The sequence below is a fragment of the Malaclemys terrapin genome, chromosome 7 (assembly GCF_027887155.1).
Source record: "Malaclemys terrapin pileata isolate rMalTer1 chromosome 7, rMalTer1.hap1, whole genome shotgun sequence".
Taxonomy (NCBI): Eukaryota; Metazoa; Chordata; order Testudines; family Emydidae; genus Malaclemys; species Malaclemys terrapin.
Genome location: NC_071511.1, coordinates 127,851,224 through 127,864,946, shown reverse-complemented (window position 1 = coordinate 127,864,946; position 13,723 = coordinate 127,851,224). Strand labels below are relative to the sequence as shown.

The 13,723-nt window shown below is 53.8% G+C and overlaps 1 protein-coding gene across 1 annotated transcript in view; it reads right to left on the bottom strand.

Annotated features, from left to right (window-relative positions):
- Positions 1–13,723, bottom strand: part of CNNM1 (cyclin and CBS domain divalent metal cation transport mediator 1) — a 50,526-nt gene that overhangs the window by 4,964 nt on the left and 31,839 nt on the right. The window contains exons 7-8 of the mRNA XM_054035629.1: positions 5,733–5,795; positions 3,150–3,313 (exon numbers count right to left, since the gene is read on the bottom strand). Coding sequence (XP_053891604.1) covers positions 3,150–3,313; positions 5,733–5,795 — 227 coding nt within the window. The remainder of the gene's footprint in view (positions 1–3,149; positions 3,314–5,732; positions 5,796–13,723) is intronic.

Genomic DNA, 13,723 nt, shown 5'->3' with positions numbered 1-13,723 from the left:
AGGGTACTTAAGGAACTAGCTGAAACAATATTGGAGCCATTAGCAATTATCTTTGAGAATTCCTGGAGGATTGTGACACCCCAGAGGACTGAAGAAGGGTAACAATAATACCTATATTTAAAAAAGAACAAAGAAGACCTGGGGAATTATAGAGCAGGCAACCTAATTTCGATACCTCAAAAGACTGAGGAACAAATGATTAAACAATTTGTAAACACCTAGAGGCTAATGGGGTTATGAGGAATAACCAGCATGGATTTGTCAAGAACAAATCATGCCAAACCAACCTAATTTCCTTCGTTGACCGGGTTCCTGACCTAGTAGATAGAGGTGAGCAGTAGGTGTGATATATCTTGGTTTTAGTAAGGTTTTTGATATAGTTCCTCATGACATTCTCCTACGCAAACTAGGAAAATGTGGTCTAGACGAAATTACTAGAAGGTGGGTGCTTAATTGGTTGAAAGACCATACTTGAAGAGTAGTTATCAATGGTTTGCTGTCAAAGTGGGAGGGCATATCCAGTGGGGTCCTGCAGGGTCAGTCCGAAGACTGGCACTATTCAGTATTTTCATGAAGAACTTGGATAATGGAGTGGAGAGTTTGCTTTTAAAATTAGTGAACAACACCAAGTTGGGAGGGGTTGCGTGCAACACCTGGGGGGGCAGAAATAGAATTGGTCTGAATTCAGTAATATGACATTCAATAAAGACAAGTGCAAAGTACTACACTAGGGAAGGAAAAATCGAATGTACAACCACAAAATGAGGCCTGACTGGGTAGGTGGCAGTGCTGCTGGAAAGGATCTGGGGGTTAGAATGGATCACAGTTTGAATAGGAGTCAGAGTCATACAGTTGTGAAAAAGGTGACTCTAATTCTGGGGTGTATTAACAGGAGTCTCGTATGTAAGACACGGGAGGTCAACGTCCTGCTCTTCTAGGCATTGGTGAGGCTTCAGCTGGATTCTGTGTCTAAAGGCTTGTCTTCGCAGTGGGTGTTGGTTTAGCAGGTCTAATGAAGGCCCACTAAATCGACGGCAGAGCGCTCTCTGGTCGACCCCGGTACTCCAGCTCCCTGAGAAGGGTAAGGGACGTTGACTGGAGAGCGTCTCCCGTGGACACAGCGCAGTGAAGCCACCAGGGTAAGTCGTTATTCACGTAGCTGGAGCAGTGTAACTTAGGTTGACTTCCCCCGGTAGTGAAGACAAGCCCTAATTCTGGGCACCACACGTTAGGAAAGATGTGGGCAAACTGGAGAAAGTCCAGAGGGGAGCAACAACATGATAAAAGTTTAGAAAACCAGACCTATGTGGAAAGGGTAAAAAAACTGGGCATGTTTAGTTTTGAGAAAGGAAAATGAGGGGGGACGTGATAAGTCTTAAAATCTGTTAAGGGCTGTTCTACAGAGGACGGGGATCAATTGTTCTCCTTGGCCCCTGAAGGTAGGACAAGAACTAATGGGCTTAATGTGCAGCAAGGGAGATTTAGGTTAGATATTAGGAAAGCTTTCTAACTCTATGGGTAGCTACACTCCAGAATAGGCTCTAAGGCAGGCTGTGGCATCCTGGTCATTGGAGGTTTTTAAGAACAGGTTGGGCAAACACCTGGCAGGGAGATTCTAGGTGAACATGGTCCTGCTCCCACACAGGGGGCTAGAATAGTTGACTTCTCGAGGTCCCTTCAGGCCCTACATTTCCATGATTCTATGATTATGCTCCAAACCCTTTGTTGGAGGTGAAGCGTAATCACCTGAGGTGAGGCGGGTGTCAGCGCACTCAAGAATAAGATCAACAACTTTCAACCCAGCCCAACCCTGCATTTGCAGACTGGACCAGATGCAGTCTGGAGCATTTTCAAAGACAAAAAGAATCCCAAGAAAAGACTCTGCCTAGGGGCCCTCAAGGCCGAGCTGGAGCTGATGAAACGCCCTGGTTCTGAAAAGGGACAAAGTCTGGGACTCTGTAAGAGAAGACAAAATGGCCCAAGATGTCCTCCGTTACAGAGTCGATGCTCTGCCAGCAGGAGCGTCTCATGAAAAGTGGCTCCCAGCTCTCTGGACTGGACAGCGCTGTATGGACCGAGCGCTGGGTGAGAAATCCCTTAAGAAAGGAACTGGTTAATAAGTAGAGGCTATAGATTGCTGTCATGGGGTATAGGCCTCAGGTGGGTCTCGCAACCACGGAGTTAATGCAGGACCCACTGGCCATGCTGATTGGCAGCCTGACCACAGTTGGGGATAAAAGAGCCTAGAAGCAGGGGGTGGGGGCTGCCAGAGGAGCAAGAGGGGGCTGCCAACGAGCTGGTGAGAAGCCACCCCAGAGTGGCAAGAGCCCAAGGGAGGGACGGCCAGAGCCACAGGCTGCAGCAGCCGCCAGCCCCAGGGAGCTGGGGCAGGAGAATTGTGGAGGACTGGTTCTGCCTGCCTGGATTAAGGGCCCTGAGCTGGACCCAGTGGAGTGGGTGAGCCTGGGTTTCCTTACCCACCCCCTTACAAAGCAAAGGGGTTCCAGGTCTCGTGAGGACAAGGGCTGGCTAGCTCCTGTCAAACATAAGGGGTGCCCCATATGCCCCCATGGGGCAGAAATTAATGTCCTTGTCTCCACGATAGGTTGAGAGAGATTCAGACAAGGACAGACTGACGGCCCTGCCGATCCAAGCAGACTCTGTGCAATGCCCTGTCTGGCCTACGGGGGGCGCTGACACATGGGGTACCAGGCCACCATTGCATTTTATGTTTGTCTTTTACCTGTAACCTGGTGTTTCTAATAGTTTAACTTGCCTTTGTTCGAATCCTTATCTCAAACCTGGTTCAATACACTTCGGTTTGGTTTGACCTGGCGCTAAGGAGAGCGAGCTGAGGAGAAGCCAGTAACCTCGGGTGCTGCTTCGGGGGAGGCAGCGGATGGGTGCACAGTGCGGGTGCCCCGACGACAAGGGGCTGGGCGCTCCAGTGTGACAAGCTGGGGTGTACATTATTCGCCCACGGAGGGAGCGAGCCGGGAGTGGAGCGCGCATGTTGCTGGCAGCCGGTAGCTTTGGGAGAACGTCCCCTGCTGAGCACAGCCACGGCTCCCTCATGCTGGGGGCAAGTGGCAGCAATTCACCCAGACACCCCACAAAGCATCAGGCAGGTCCCCCAGCCCTGCGGCTACCTTGACGAACTGCACGTCGCAGAGGATGTGCACGGAGTAGTCGGGCGTGTAGATGTTGTTGCTGCTATTGTAGAGCTGGGTGCTGCTGCCCCCGTAGTCGTTGCGTTCCCGGTTTGGGGATTCGGAGCGATTCAGCCCGCTGCAGCGAGATGGCGATTGGTTTACTAGAGGGGGGGAGGGGAACAGAGATGGAGGCAGGGTGTGAGAGCGCTCTAGCACCAGGACGCTGCCCACGCTAAGGTGCCAGAGACACCCCCCCTCCCCCCCCCCACACACACAAAGGCTTTCTAGAGCTCCTGCCTGGCTGGGAGTCTCACCCTCTGGACTGATGCTCTGACAGATGGGGTCACTGGTGTCTTTGCTTCTCTCCAGACCACAGTGACCCTCTCCATCCTCTCCCCGCAAGAGGAAGCAGTGCAGAGCCCGGCCTCCTGGCCTGCAAAGGAAAAGGCCTCGGAGCAGCTGCTCACACAAGAAGCTAAAGGCCAGGTGTGGCTGACTGAGCTGTTGCCGGGGTTGGAACGGGCAGCGCCATGCGGACAGCAGGGTGCTGAGCAGAAGGTGCAGATAGTGGAGGCCATGCAGGTGAAGGGGGGGGATATTGCTCCTTGGGCCTCACCCACACTTCACCCCTCCGCCAGCAGCACTTGCAGCTCCCCAGCACAGCAGGTTTCTAGGTTAGCACAGGGACCCCGAGAGGGGAGATGGGAGTATTTGGGAAGAGAACCCCCAGGAGTGGCAGCCTGGCAGGCGCAGGTTTATTCTCTCCCATGCGGGGCTTGCCGGCTGGGGGGGCTGGGGCAGTCGCTCGCTCTCGGACGTGCTCACGGGTACAGTTGTTAAAATACGGAATCGTATAAAGGTGACAGAAGAGACGGGCCGTCAGAACACAATGAGTGTGGGGGCTCGGAACGTAGAAGGGGAAGGGATTGCCTAGGTCAGGGAGTCCAGGCCCTGCGGTCAGGCCGTCCCGTCCCATCCCATCTATCGGCACGCCAGGATCCCACTTAAAACTGGTTAGGTGGTTTGCCCACTTGCTCCTATTAATGGGCTGTTCCAGGACGGCTGCCTGTCAGTTATATTGACTGACAGCCCTCACAACCAATGGAGAGCTGTGCTTAAGGCCCCTGGCAGTCCCTTTGCTCTAATGCAGTGAGAGCTGATGCTCACTGCTCCCGGTGTTGTTTGGTACAAATTACATTTACACCCACAATCCCCTGCAGCATGGTTGTGTAGCCTCATTCCGGGGGGGAGGGTTATAAATGGGGTCTGACATGGGGCAGACATTGCAGGGCAGGGCCTCCTGTCAGTCATGTTAATTGACAGCCGCTGACATGCAGCTTGATGGATTCCAAGTGGTCAGTGGATTTATTAGTGAACAAAGGCAGCTTGTTCGTGGCACTGCTGATGTAACTGTCTCTCTGACCTTCGCTCTTTTGGGACAAATACCCTTTTATTACTGTAATTCCCAGAAAGGAAACTGCTTGACCATAGAGCGTATCCATGACGGGCAGGTATCGGGAGGTACAGGTGCAGCAATCAGCAAAACACAGCCAGGAAATGAAATTTATAAAAACCCAAACGTAACCCAGGACCCACGCCCCCAGTATCCCTCATACTGTGCCTAATTCGCTCCAGTCTGCCTCTGTCCTACACTCGGCCTGCCTGTCTGCTGGCTCCTTGTCCTTCGGGGTTGGCTCTTAGCACTAGCAACTCCCCCTCCCCCCCCCACCCCCCTGAGTCACCAGTGCCCCAGCAGTGTGTGTGTAACGGAGTGTGTCGAGCACACTACTGCAGTACTAACACGCGTGCACGTGCGGGGGCAGTAGTGCACGTGCCAGCCCCTCCCTGCATTTACGTGCAGAGCAGGTAATTGCACTGGGCTGCTCCTGGGCCCCCAGGGCCTGGCTGCCACAAGGGCAGGGAGCTGGCAGCGGCTCCGCCCATTTTGCCCTTCGTTTGAAGGTGCGTCTCTGTTGGTGCAGAACCTTCTACAGCATGTGCCCCTCTGTTCGCGCACGCCCGGCGGCCCATAGCTGGGCGTGCCCCTCTGTTCGCGCACGCCCGGCGGCCCATAGCTGGGCGTGCCCCTCTGTTCGCGCACGCCCGGCGGCCCATAGCTGGGCGTGCCCCTCTGTTCGCGCACGCCCGGCGGCCCATAGCTGGGCGTGCCCCTCTGTTCGCGCACGCCCGGCGGCCCATAGCTGGGCGTGCCCCTCTGTTCGCGCACGCCCGGCGGCCCATAGCTGGGCGTGCCGCTCTGTTCGCGCACGCCCGGCGGCCCATAGCTGGGCGTGCCCCTCTGTTCGCGCACGCCCGGCGGCCCATAGCTGGGTGTGCCCCTCTGTTCGCGCACGCCCGGCGGCCCATAGCTGGGCGTGCCCCTCTGTTTGCGCAGTTTCACACACTGGGTACTTCTGCACTGTTCCTGTGCGGCCTGCTGCAGCGTGCGCTCCCCTCGATGTACCGAATGGCACGGCGGGGGCACGCCTAGGCCACACGTGGAGAGCCAGCCACTGTGCAGTCATGCACATGCAGAGGTTTCCTTTCCCAAAGGCCGGTGTGGGGAAGCCATGCAGTTACCTGGGGAGCCAGCCAGGGATTCCCCTCTGCTGACGGCGAAGGTACGGGACACTGAGACAGGCACTATGGAGAGAGTGAGGGGTCAGGCCGGAATGACCAGGCAGGGATGGGGAGAAGAGATGAAGAGGAAAGAAATACAAGAGACTGAATGAGACAGGAGAGAAGTCAGGGCTGTAACCGACCCGCGTTCCCTGACTCGCTGGGGAGCAGCCCCAGCCCTACTCTGCAGAGCCGCTCCCCGTGGCCTGCCCTCTCTGCAGCTGCAGATGGCTTGTGGTGGCTGAAGGGTCCATTACACAGTATCCCAGAGCTTCTCTTGCGGTCCTAAGGCCACAGATCCTGGCACCACTGTCTGGGTGGGGTGGGAATGTCCCCTGTCCTGCACTAACGGTGATACTGGGCTCAGGACGAGGCCCATGCACCTGCGTCTTCACTGGTGTCGGTGAGGCACTCAGAATGGAATAACACAAAGCATTCTGGGAAACCCGCAAGGTCTCCGTGTCAGACTAGAGCCAATAATGAGGCCAGGTGGCACTAACTCCTCCATGGCCTTGTCTCCACGGGACTGTTCTGTATGAGCCCAGGTGTGACTTTACCCTGGAATAGCACCTCTGTGCCAGTGTGGATGCTCTTACTGCAGGATGAGAGGTGCCAAGTCCGTGGGTGCTCCAGGGCTGGAGCACCCACAGGGAAAAAGCAGCCCCCCAGCAGCCCCCCCCAGTGCCTCCTGCCCGCTGGCGGGTCTCGTGGATCAGTACCTCCCCCGCCCTCCCCCAGTGCCTCCTGCCTGCTGCAATCAGCTGTTTCAAGGTGTGCTGGAGGGGGGAGGAATGGGGACCGTATGCATTTGGGGGAGGCAGCGGAACTGGGTGGGAAGGGGCGGGGGCAGGAAGAGGCAGGGTATGGGTGGGGCCTTGGGGGAAGGACTGGAGTGGGGGGTGGGACCTGGGGCAGAGCCGGGGTTTGAGCACCCCCTGGCACATTGGAAAGTCGGCACCTGTGCCAGGAGCCCGTTTCAGTTTAGCTTAGGTTGCTTGAGTAGGGGTTTACCAGAATCCAGGTGTCCACCCAGGGGTGCTACTGGTCTAAAGACTGTATCATCATGTGTTACTTGGGGTATGTCTACACTGCGAAGTTGTCAACAAAACTTTTGTCTTTTACAGGTACTTAAAAAAGCCTCCCCTGCGAAAGACAAAAGTTTTGCCGACACAAGCGGCAGTGTGAATGCGGCTTTGTCGGCAGGAGCACTCTCCTGCCAACAAAGCGAACGCTGCTCGCGGGGCTGGAAGTATTTTGTCGGCAAAAGTGCCGACAAAGAGCATTTACACATGCTGAGTTTTAGCAACAAGGCTGTGTCGACGCAGCTTTGTCGCTAAAAGTTGCGTGGTGTAGACAAGCCCTTGTATTACCCTAGTGCCTAAGCGCCCCAGGCATGGCCCAGGCCCTCACAGTGTGGGCGCTGCACAAACACAGAACAAAAGGACAATCCCTTCCACCCGGAGCTCTCAATCAAAGTCAGAGACAACAGCTGGCTGCAGGCAGATGGAGATGTACGAGGAACCAATGAGACAGGACTGATCTCAGCACCTAACCCTTGTCAAGATTTGTGTAGGCATCCCAGCAAAGGAGATTTCGCAGGAGGCCAATGAGATGGTTTTGCAGATGTTTGCAGGGAGCCCCTCCCACAGGTGAGGGACAGCCTGGGTGAAAGCACGTGGGGGCTGGGGCTGGTGTCATGGGCTGATGGGAGACAGGAGTCGATTCTCAGCAGTGAAGGAGAGATGTTAGGGTGGGGCGAGGCCACAAAGGGCCTTGAAAGTGAAGACAAGCAGCTGATGTCTAATGCACAGAGACGAGCGAGCCAATAATGGGATGCAGAGAGGGTGACGTGGTCAGAGCCGTGGGCTAGGAGAACCAGCTTTCGAGCAGCACACCGAATGGATCTGAGCAGGGCAAGATTGCATTTGCCAAGACCAGAGAAAAGGATGTTGCAGAAGATGGTGAGAGTTTTAGCTGTGTGGATGGATGGGAAAGGCTGTATCTTAGAGACGTTCTGCAGAAAGAATCTACGAGATTTAGACATAGCCTGGGTGTGAGGACCTAGGGAGAGCTCTGACAACCAGGTTATGGGCCGGGCAGGATGGTTGTGTTGGCGACAGTGATCAAGAAAAGAGGTAGCAGGGAAGGCGGTTAGGACTCTGTTTTAGCCACGCCGAGCTTGAGCAGACATCCGTGAGGAAATGTCAGAGACAGGCCGAGGAACTAGTCTGGAGAACCCAAGGCTGGAGAACAGAAGTAGAGCTGTGAAACCTCAGCATACCAGTGGTAATTGAAGTCATGTTGTGGATGAGAATACCCAGAGATAAGGTGGAGGGGATCAAGGACAAAGCCCTATGGAGCCCCCATAGAAAGCTGGAGGGCAGATGAAGAGGATCTGCTGAAGGGGCCAGTAGTGAGGCAGGAGGATAACCGGGAGAAGACAATCACACAAGCCAAGGGAGGACAAGAGTTCACGAACTGAACCAGGATAACCACATTCGTGTTAGCAGGCAAAGCACCCCCGTGAAGACAAGGCCTAACGAACAGAAGAGTCGCTTACTGAGGTCACAGATCTGATGGATTCAAACACGGCAGAAGTCAGCTAAGGAGCCAGCTAGTGCAAGCCAGCATAGGCACTTTGACTGCAATGGCGCGGCTCCAATTTACACCAGCCGCGGATCTGGCTCAGTGTGTACTTGGATCAAGAGAATGGGTTTCCTTCTCCATGTCCTGATGTAGCAGAGCCATGAACGTGGGGTGGGGGACGTGAACCCAAAGTCACAGTAAGGTAGCATCTCCCTGAAGAAACAAAACAGATCCTGCATCAGGAGGGACTTAATGAAGGAAGTACTTGAGGATTCAGACCCTGATTCTGCAGGCAGCTCTGTGCGCGGGGGCAGCGGGGGATATGTGCAGGGGCCCCTGCATGGAGCTGCTCACAGAAACTGCCCAAAGTCATACCCTGCCAAGGCTGTTCCCACAGCGCTGTGCCCGAGGCTGCACAGAGATGGGCAGGGCTGGCTATTCCTTCCTCAAGGGGCTGAGTGTTGTTTTGAACTCTCTGCACTGCTGACCAGGAACCTGCCCTCCTGGCGTGGATCAGGCAGGCAGGGCCGGCTCTAGGCACCAGCAAAACAAGCTGGTGCTTGGGACGGCACATTTTTAGGGGTGGCATGGCCGGCGCCAGAATGCCGCCCCTAAAAATGTGCCCCGGCCACCCTAGCTCACCTCCGCTGCTGCCGCTCGTGCGTCACGGCGCGCGAAACAGCTGATTCGCGCGCCGCTGCTCCCCCTCCCTCCCAGGCTCTCAAACCTGGAAGGGAGGGGGAGATCCCGAGTGGCTGCGGCGTGCAAAACAGTTGATTCGCGTGCCGCTGCTCCCCCCCCCCTCCCAGGTTTGAGAGCCTGGGAGGGAGGGGGAGACTCTGAGTGGCCGCGGCGCGGGCGCCGCTTCTCCCCCTCCCTCCTTGGCTTGAGATAAGCGCAGGGGATATAGCATTGCAGCGGACTCCCCTCAGTGGAGTCCTGCCTGGCCAGCTGTCCCGGATGGTCAGAATCCCCTGCAGCCCCTCCGCGTGCCTCAGGGACAACTCGCGCTGCTTGGAGTGTACATTCTTCCTTCAGTAAAGCCTTGCTTTTTACTCTCAAGCACTGAGTGTCATTCTTTCGCCGGTATCCCAGCCCCCCCTTGCGGGCACACCAGGCCAGTGTTTCCTGTTGGCTACTGATCAGCCGCTTTCAAGGCCCAGGTGCAGCCTCCTGCAGCTGGTCGCTAACAGCATGGAGCTGCTCTCCCTGTCAGGCACCATTGGTCCATTACTAGCCCGTAGGGCTTTTCACCTAGGGCTCACAGCGGTTCAGAAACGCTAACTGGTCACTACAGCAGCCTTACGCGGGGAAACAGGCACAAAGAACGTCAGTGATTTACTTAAGGTTACAAACAAGGCAGTAGGTGTCTTCTGATGCCCTAGTCCCTGCTCTAACTGCTAGGCAGCACTGCTCCCAGAGTCAGGACTCCAACCCAGGTGTCCTGACTCCCAGCCCCCTGGTTCTCACCACTACATCACACTCTTTTCCCCAAACCAGTGATAGAACTCAGGCATCCTGACTCCCAGACCCTTGCTCTAATCAGACACCACACTCTCTCTCCACGGACAAGTCTGTCTTTATATGCACATGCAAGGGGCCATGTTAACGTTGCTGTAGGAATGATCAGATTTCTTATTCCGCTGTGGCTGATGAATGTTTGTAAAGTGCCTGAAGATAAAAAGCTGGAAAGTTTGCCACCTGGCCGCCTCCCTTCTCCACACCCACCTCTTTCACACTCCTCCCAGCAGTAACCCCACTCACCTCATCCTTGGAATGACAAACCTATCAAAAATCAATGATTGCAAGATGCACTAATACAACGCAGCACTTTCAAAAACACCCATCTCAAGTCTCCATGTGACACCACCAGTCAGGAATCGGGGCCAGCCGATGGGCAAGCTAACGAGCACAGCTGGCCTGTATCGGCTGCCTGATTGGCTGCACTGCTTGGTGAGAGGGTGAGCGGTGGACTGGTTTTAAGCCCAGCAGCAGCGGTTCTGTGGCTGCTCAAAGCATTTTCCCATGGCTGTGATAGCTCTTGTGTCTACTTGTTCCCAGTCTTGCTTTGCTCCAGGTAACCAGGTTCTGACCCTCAGCTCTGATGCCTGACCTCTGACTCCAGTTCCTGGCTATTGACTCCTGTTCTATTTGGCATGATTGCCCATACCCTGGTCTGTGAGCCCTCTCCTCTCCATCTACCTGTTCTATCCGCTCCAACTCAGCCCTTATGGTGCCAGGGCAGGGGCTATCACCTTTCTCTAACGCCTCATGCTCATCTCTGGTGCTCTATAACAAAGTTACATGGCTGCACAGTAGCAATATAACAAAAGTTTAATAATCAGTAAATGTTACTATTTAAATTTCTGATAGTAACAATAAGCTCACACGTGTTTTTCACTGGATTACTCTTCAAGGGGGGAAAAAAAGGGAAAACCATGGATGATCAAAGTAAATGTTCTGTGGGTGAAATTCACGGCCTGGCCAACACCTACATCCCCCATAAGTCCTACAGTCCTGGAGGTGAGTGGTGTGTAAGTGGAACGTGCCCTTGTGATGGAATTTCACCCTGTGTGGTCACAGGAGAATGAACGTCTCATTGCACAACGCCAGGTTCATATTCATGGGAAAAGGGAAATATGGGAGTCAGTAAATAGCCACCAGGCGTTTATAGCTGGACCATGCACAGCCCGAGATGGTCACCAGGTGGCGCTAAGAGCACACGCACGATGGATGGTGCACACCTGAGAGGAGGGGGGTGTCTGTCACAGCTGGAAGGGAAATCAGGTGGATTTAGGTGCCTTAGAAATAATTCTCATGATTTTCCCCACCCTGCAGGGTTTGCAGCCCAACGATGACAGCCTTGGGCCCCAACCTGCCAGCCCACGCATGGAGTTGTGCATCCCACTGGTGGGCGTGCGGGTGCCCAAGTGCTTGCAGGACTGGGGCTTTAAGCCGATGCTGGAGAGCCACAAGGTGAGATTAACCTGTTTATTCCATCGGCCCAGTGGAACGTGGCGCAGAAAGCAGCGAGAGGTGGGAGAACGCCTGGTGATCATCCAAGGAGAGGATTTAAATCATCAACACAAGCATCGCTGCTTTTTCAATTAAAGTCAGAGTATCCAGTCAGAAATACCCGATCCTAACAAACTCCCAATAGTCTGGCCTCCCTGGGAATAGTTCACCACTTCCCGCCATGAGCACTCTCTCTTCCCCGTCTGCCCCTCCCTGCTGGGGTCAGGTACTAATTTGGGCTTCGACCCCACAACTGGGCCCACGTAGGCAGCTCTCCATGGGCCCCCCTGGGCTCGGCCCAGGCACAGGGCTTTAGTTGTCGGAACAGGATTCAGGATAAGGGGCTCGGGTTATAAAATCAGCATGAGGGGGCATCACAGTACACAGCCTCGGAGCTGGATGGGGAGTAATCATTAATAACAGGATCACGCCAATTAGATGCTGAAAATTCTTCTAGGCTGACTAAGGGTATGTCTACACTTAAACTGCTCCAGCGGCAGTGTAGACATGACCTGTGCCAACAGGAGGGGTTCTTCTGCTGGCGCAAATAATCCACCTCCCCGAGAGGCGGTAGCCAGGCTGACAGAAGAATTCTTCTGTCGATGTAGCGCTGTCTACGCTGGGATTAGGCAGCAGAGCTGTGTCTCTTAAGGGTGTGGACTTTTCACACTCCTGAGAGTCAGAGCTGTGAAGATGGAACTTCCCAGTGTAGACCAGTGCGAAACCAGAGCAGGTCAGTAACTGCAGGCAGGGAATGTGTGGGAGGGTTCTGGGTTTTTCTAACTTGACTGCATTGCTTTAACAGCATGCACACATTCACCTGAGCAGCTGCCAGGTAAACTGAACCATCTGTGCCATCTCAGACTGGCCTTTGTTCACATGTGAGCCCACATCTGCGTGGGACCCACATTCAGTACAGCTGAAAGGTGGTGAACTGAGACCTAAACGGATCAGACAAAACCTCATTGTCTTCACTGCTGTTTTCTCCCTCCTGTGTGTTTGCCTTGTCCCCCGGCTGCATTGTGTCACTGTCTGTTTGGGCGGTGCCCTGGAGTGCATGGAGCTTTGTGTGGGTGCCGGCTCTACCCGCTCCATTCCAGCTACGTGACTGAGGCCTTAGATGGTAAGTTCTCTGCGGCTGAGACTGTCTTGATACTGCCTTGTCTGTGCAACACCCAGCAGCCTTGTTCTGCATTGGTTGGTGCTCCAGGTGCGTCTATTGCACAAATAATAATAATAATATGGCCCACTGCACCTGCCCCAGCTGCTACAGAAGCCAATGGCAAAGCTCCAGGATTGGGCCCTGCGACATTTCCAAGTGTTCAAAGCTAAGCCCAGGGTAGGGCAGGAACAGCTCTTTAAAGTGTGAAAAACAGCTCCTCCCCCCAGCCAGATAACGGCAAACAGGGATTTAAAACTCACCCAAAAAGGTCCCGCCTGGGCTGAGCAGGGCAGATTTCTGCCCAAAGGTGGCACAAAATGCCGGCACACTTGGTACTCTAGCATCATTCCCACAGTGCCCCTGTGGTTGGCCAGAGACAGGCCCTAAGCCTGCAGACGCTAACGCCTGTGCGCAGGGTTGGGGCCTTGATGTGGAACTAGGGCAATTAGAGCTGTGCCCATTTTTTTTTCATTTAAACTATATTTGGGGGAACAAAAAATGGCTTTTTGACCAAAATGAAAATTTTCCACAAAAGCCTTAGTTCTGGTAGAATTTCTCCAGTTCTCTGACAACACCAATAAAACATTTTTTTGATAAAAATGTGTCTGTTTTTGGTAAAAGTTTTGGGGTTTTAAAAAACAGAAAATTGTTACCAGGAACATTTAACAACAATGGTTTGAAAAAAACAGATTGTCAGGATTGGTTTTTTTTAAGTAAAACAATAAACGTTCATATGACATTTGTGTAAAAACACTTTAAAAAGTCCCACAATAAATAATTATTTCCCAACCTGATCTAATAGCCATAAGCCATGCCTGGTGCGTTAGGAGCTGTATGTAACTCTGACCTTGTGCCCTTGCTCATCTAATAGTGCCCCTGTCCCACCAATGCTCACTCGGGCATGGCTTATTGTGTAGACTGGGGTGTCTCACCCATTTTACATTAAAAGTGTTTTTTTTTTCTAATGCTCAAAACTGGGTTAATTGTGTGTGTGTGGGGGTACAATGTCTCATTCCATTCTGAGAAAGGGTGAGAGGAAACAGATGGGCCTGCACATGCACTTTCCCTGCTGTTTTGAACATGTCTCAAATTTTTCCGACCTTTACTCTTGATTTTTAAGGCCCCCAGCCCGTTTACCCCACCCTGTCCTCCCTGTCCCCTGAAGCTCTGGGCCCAGGCTCCCTTCCAA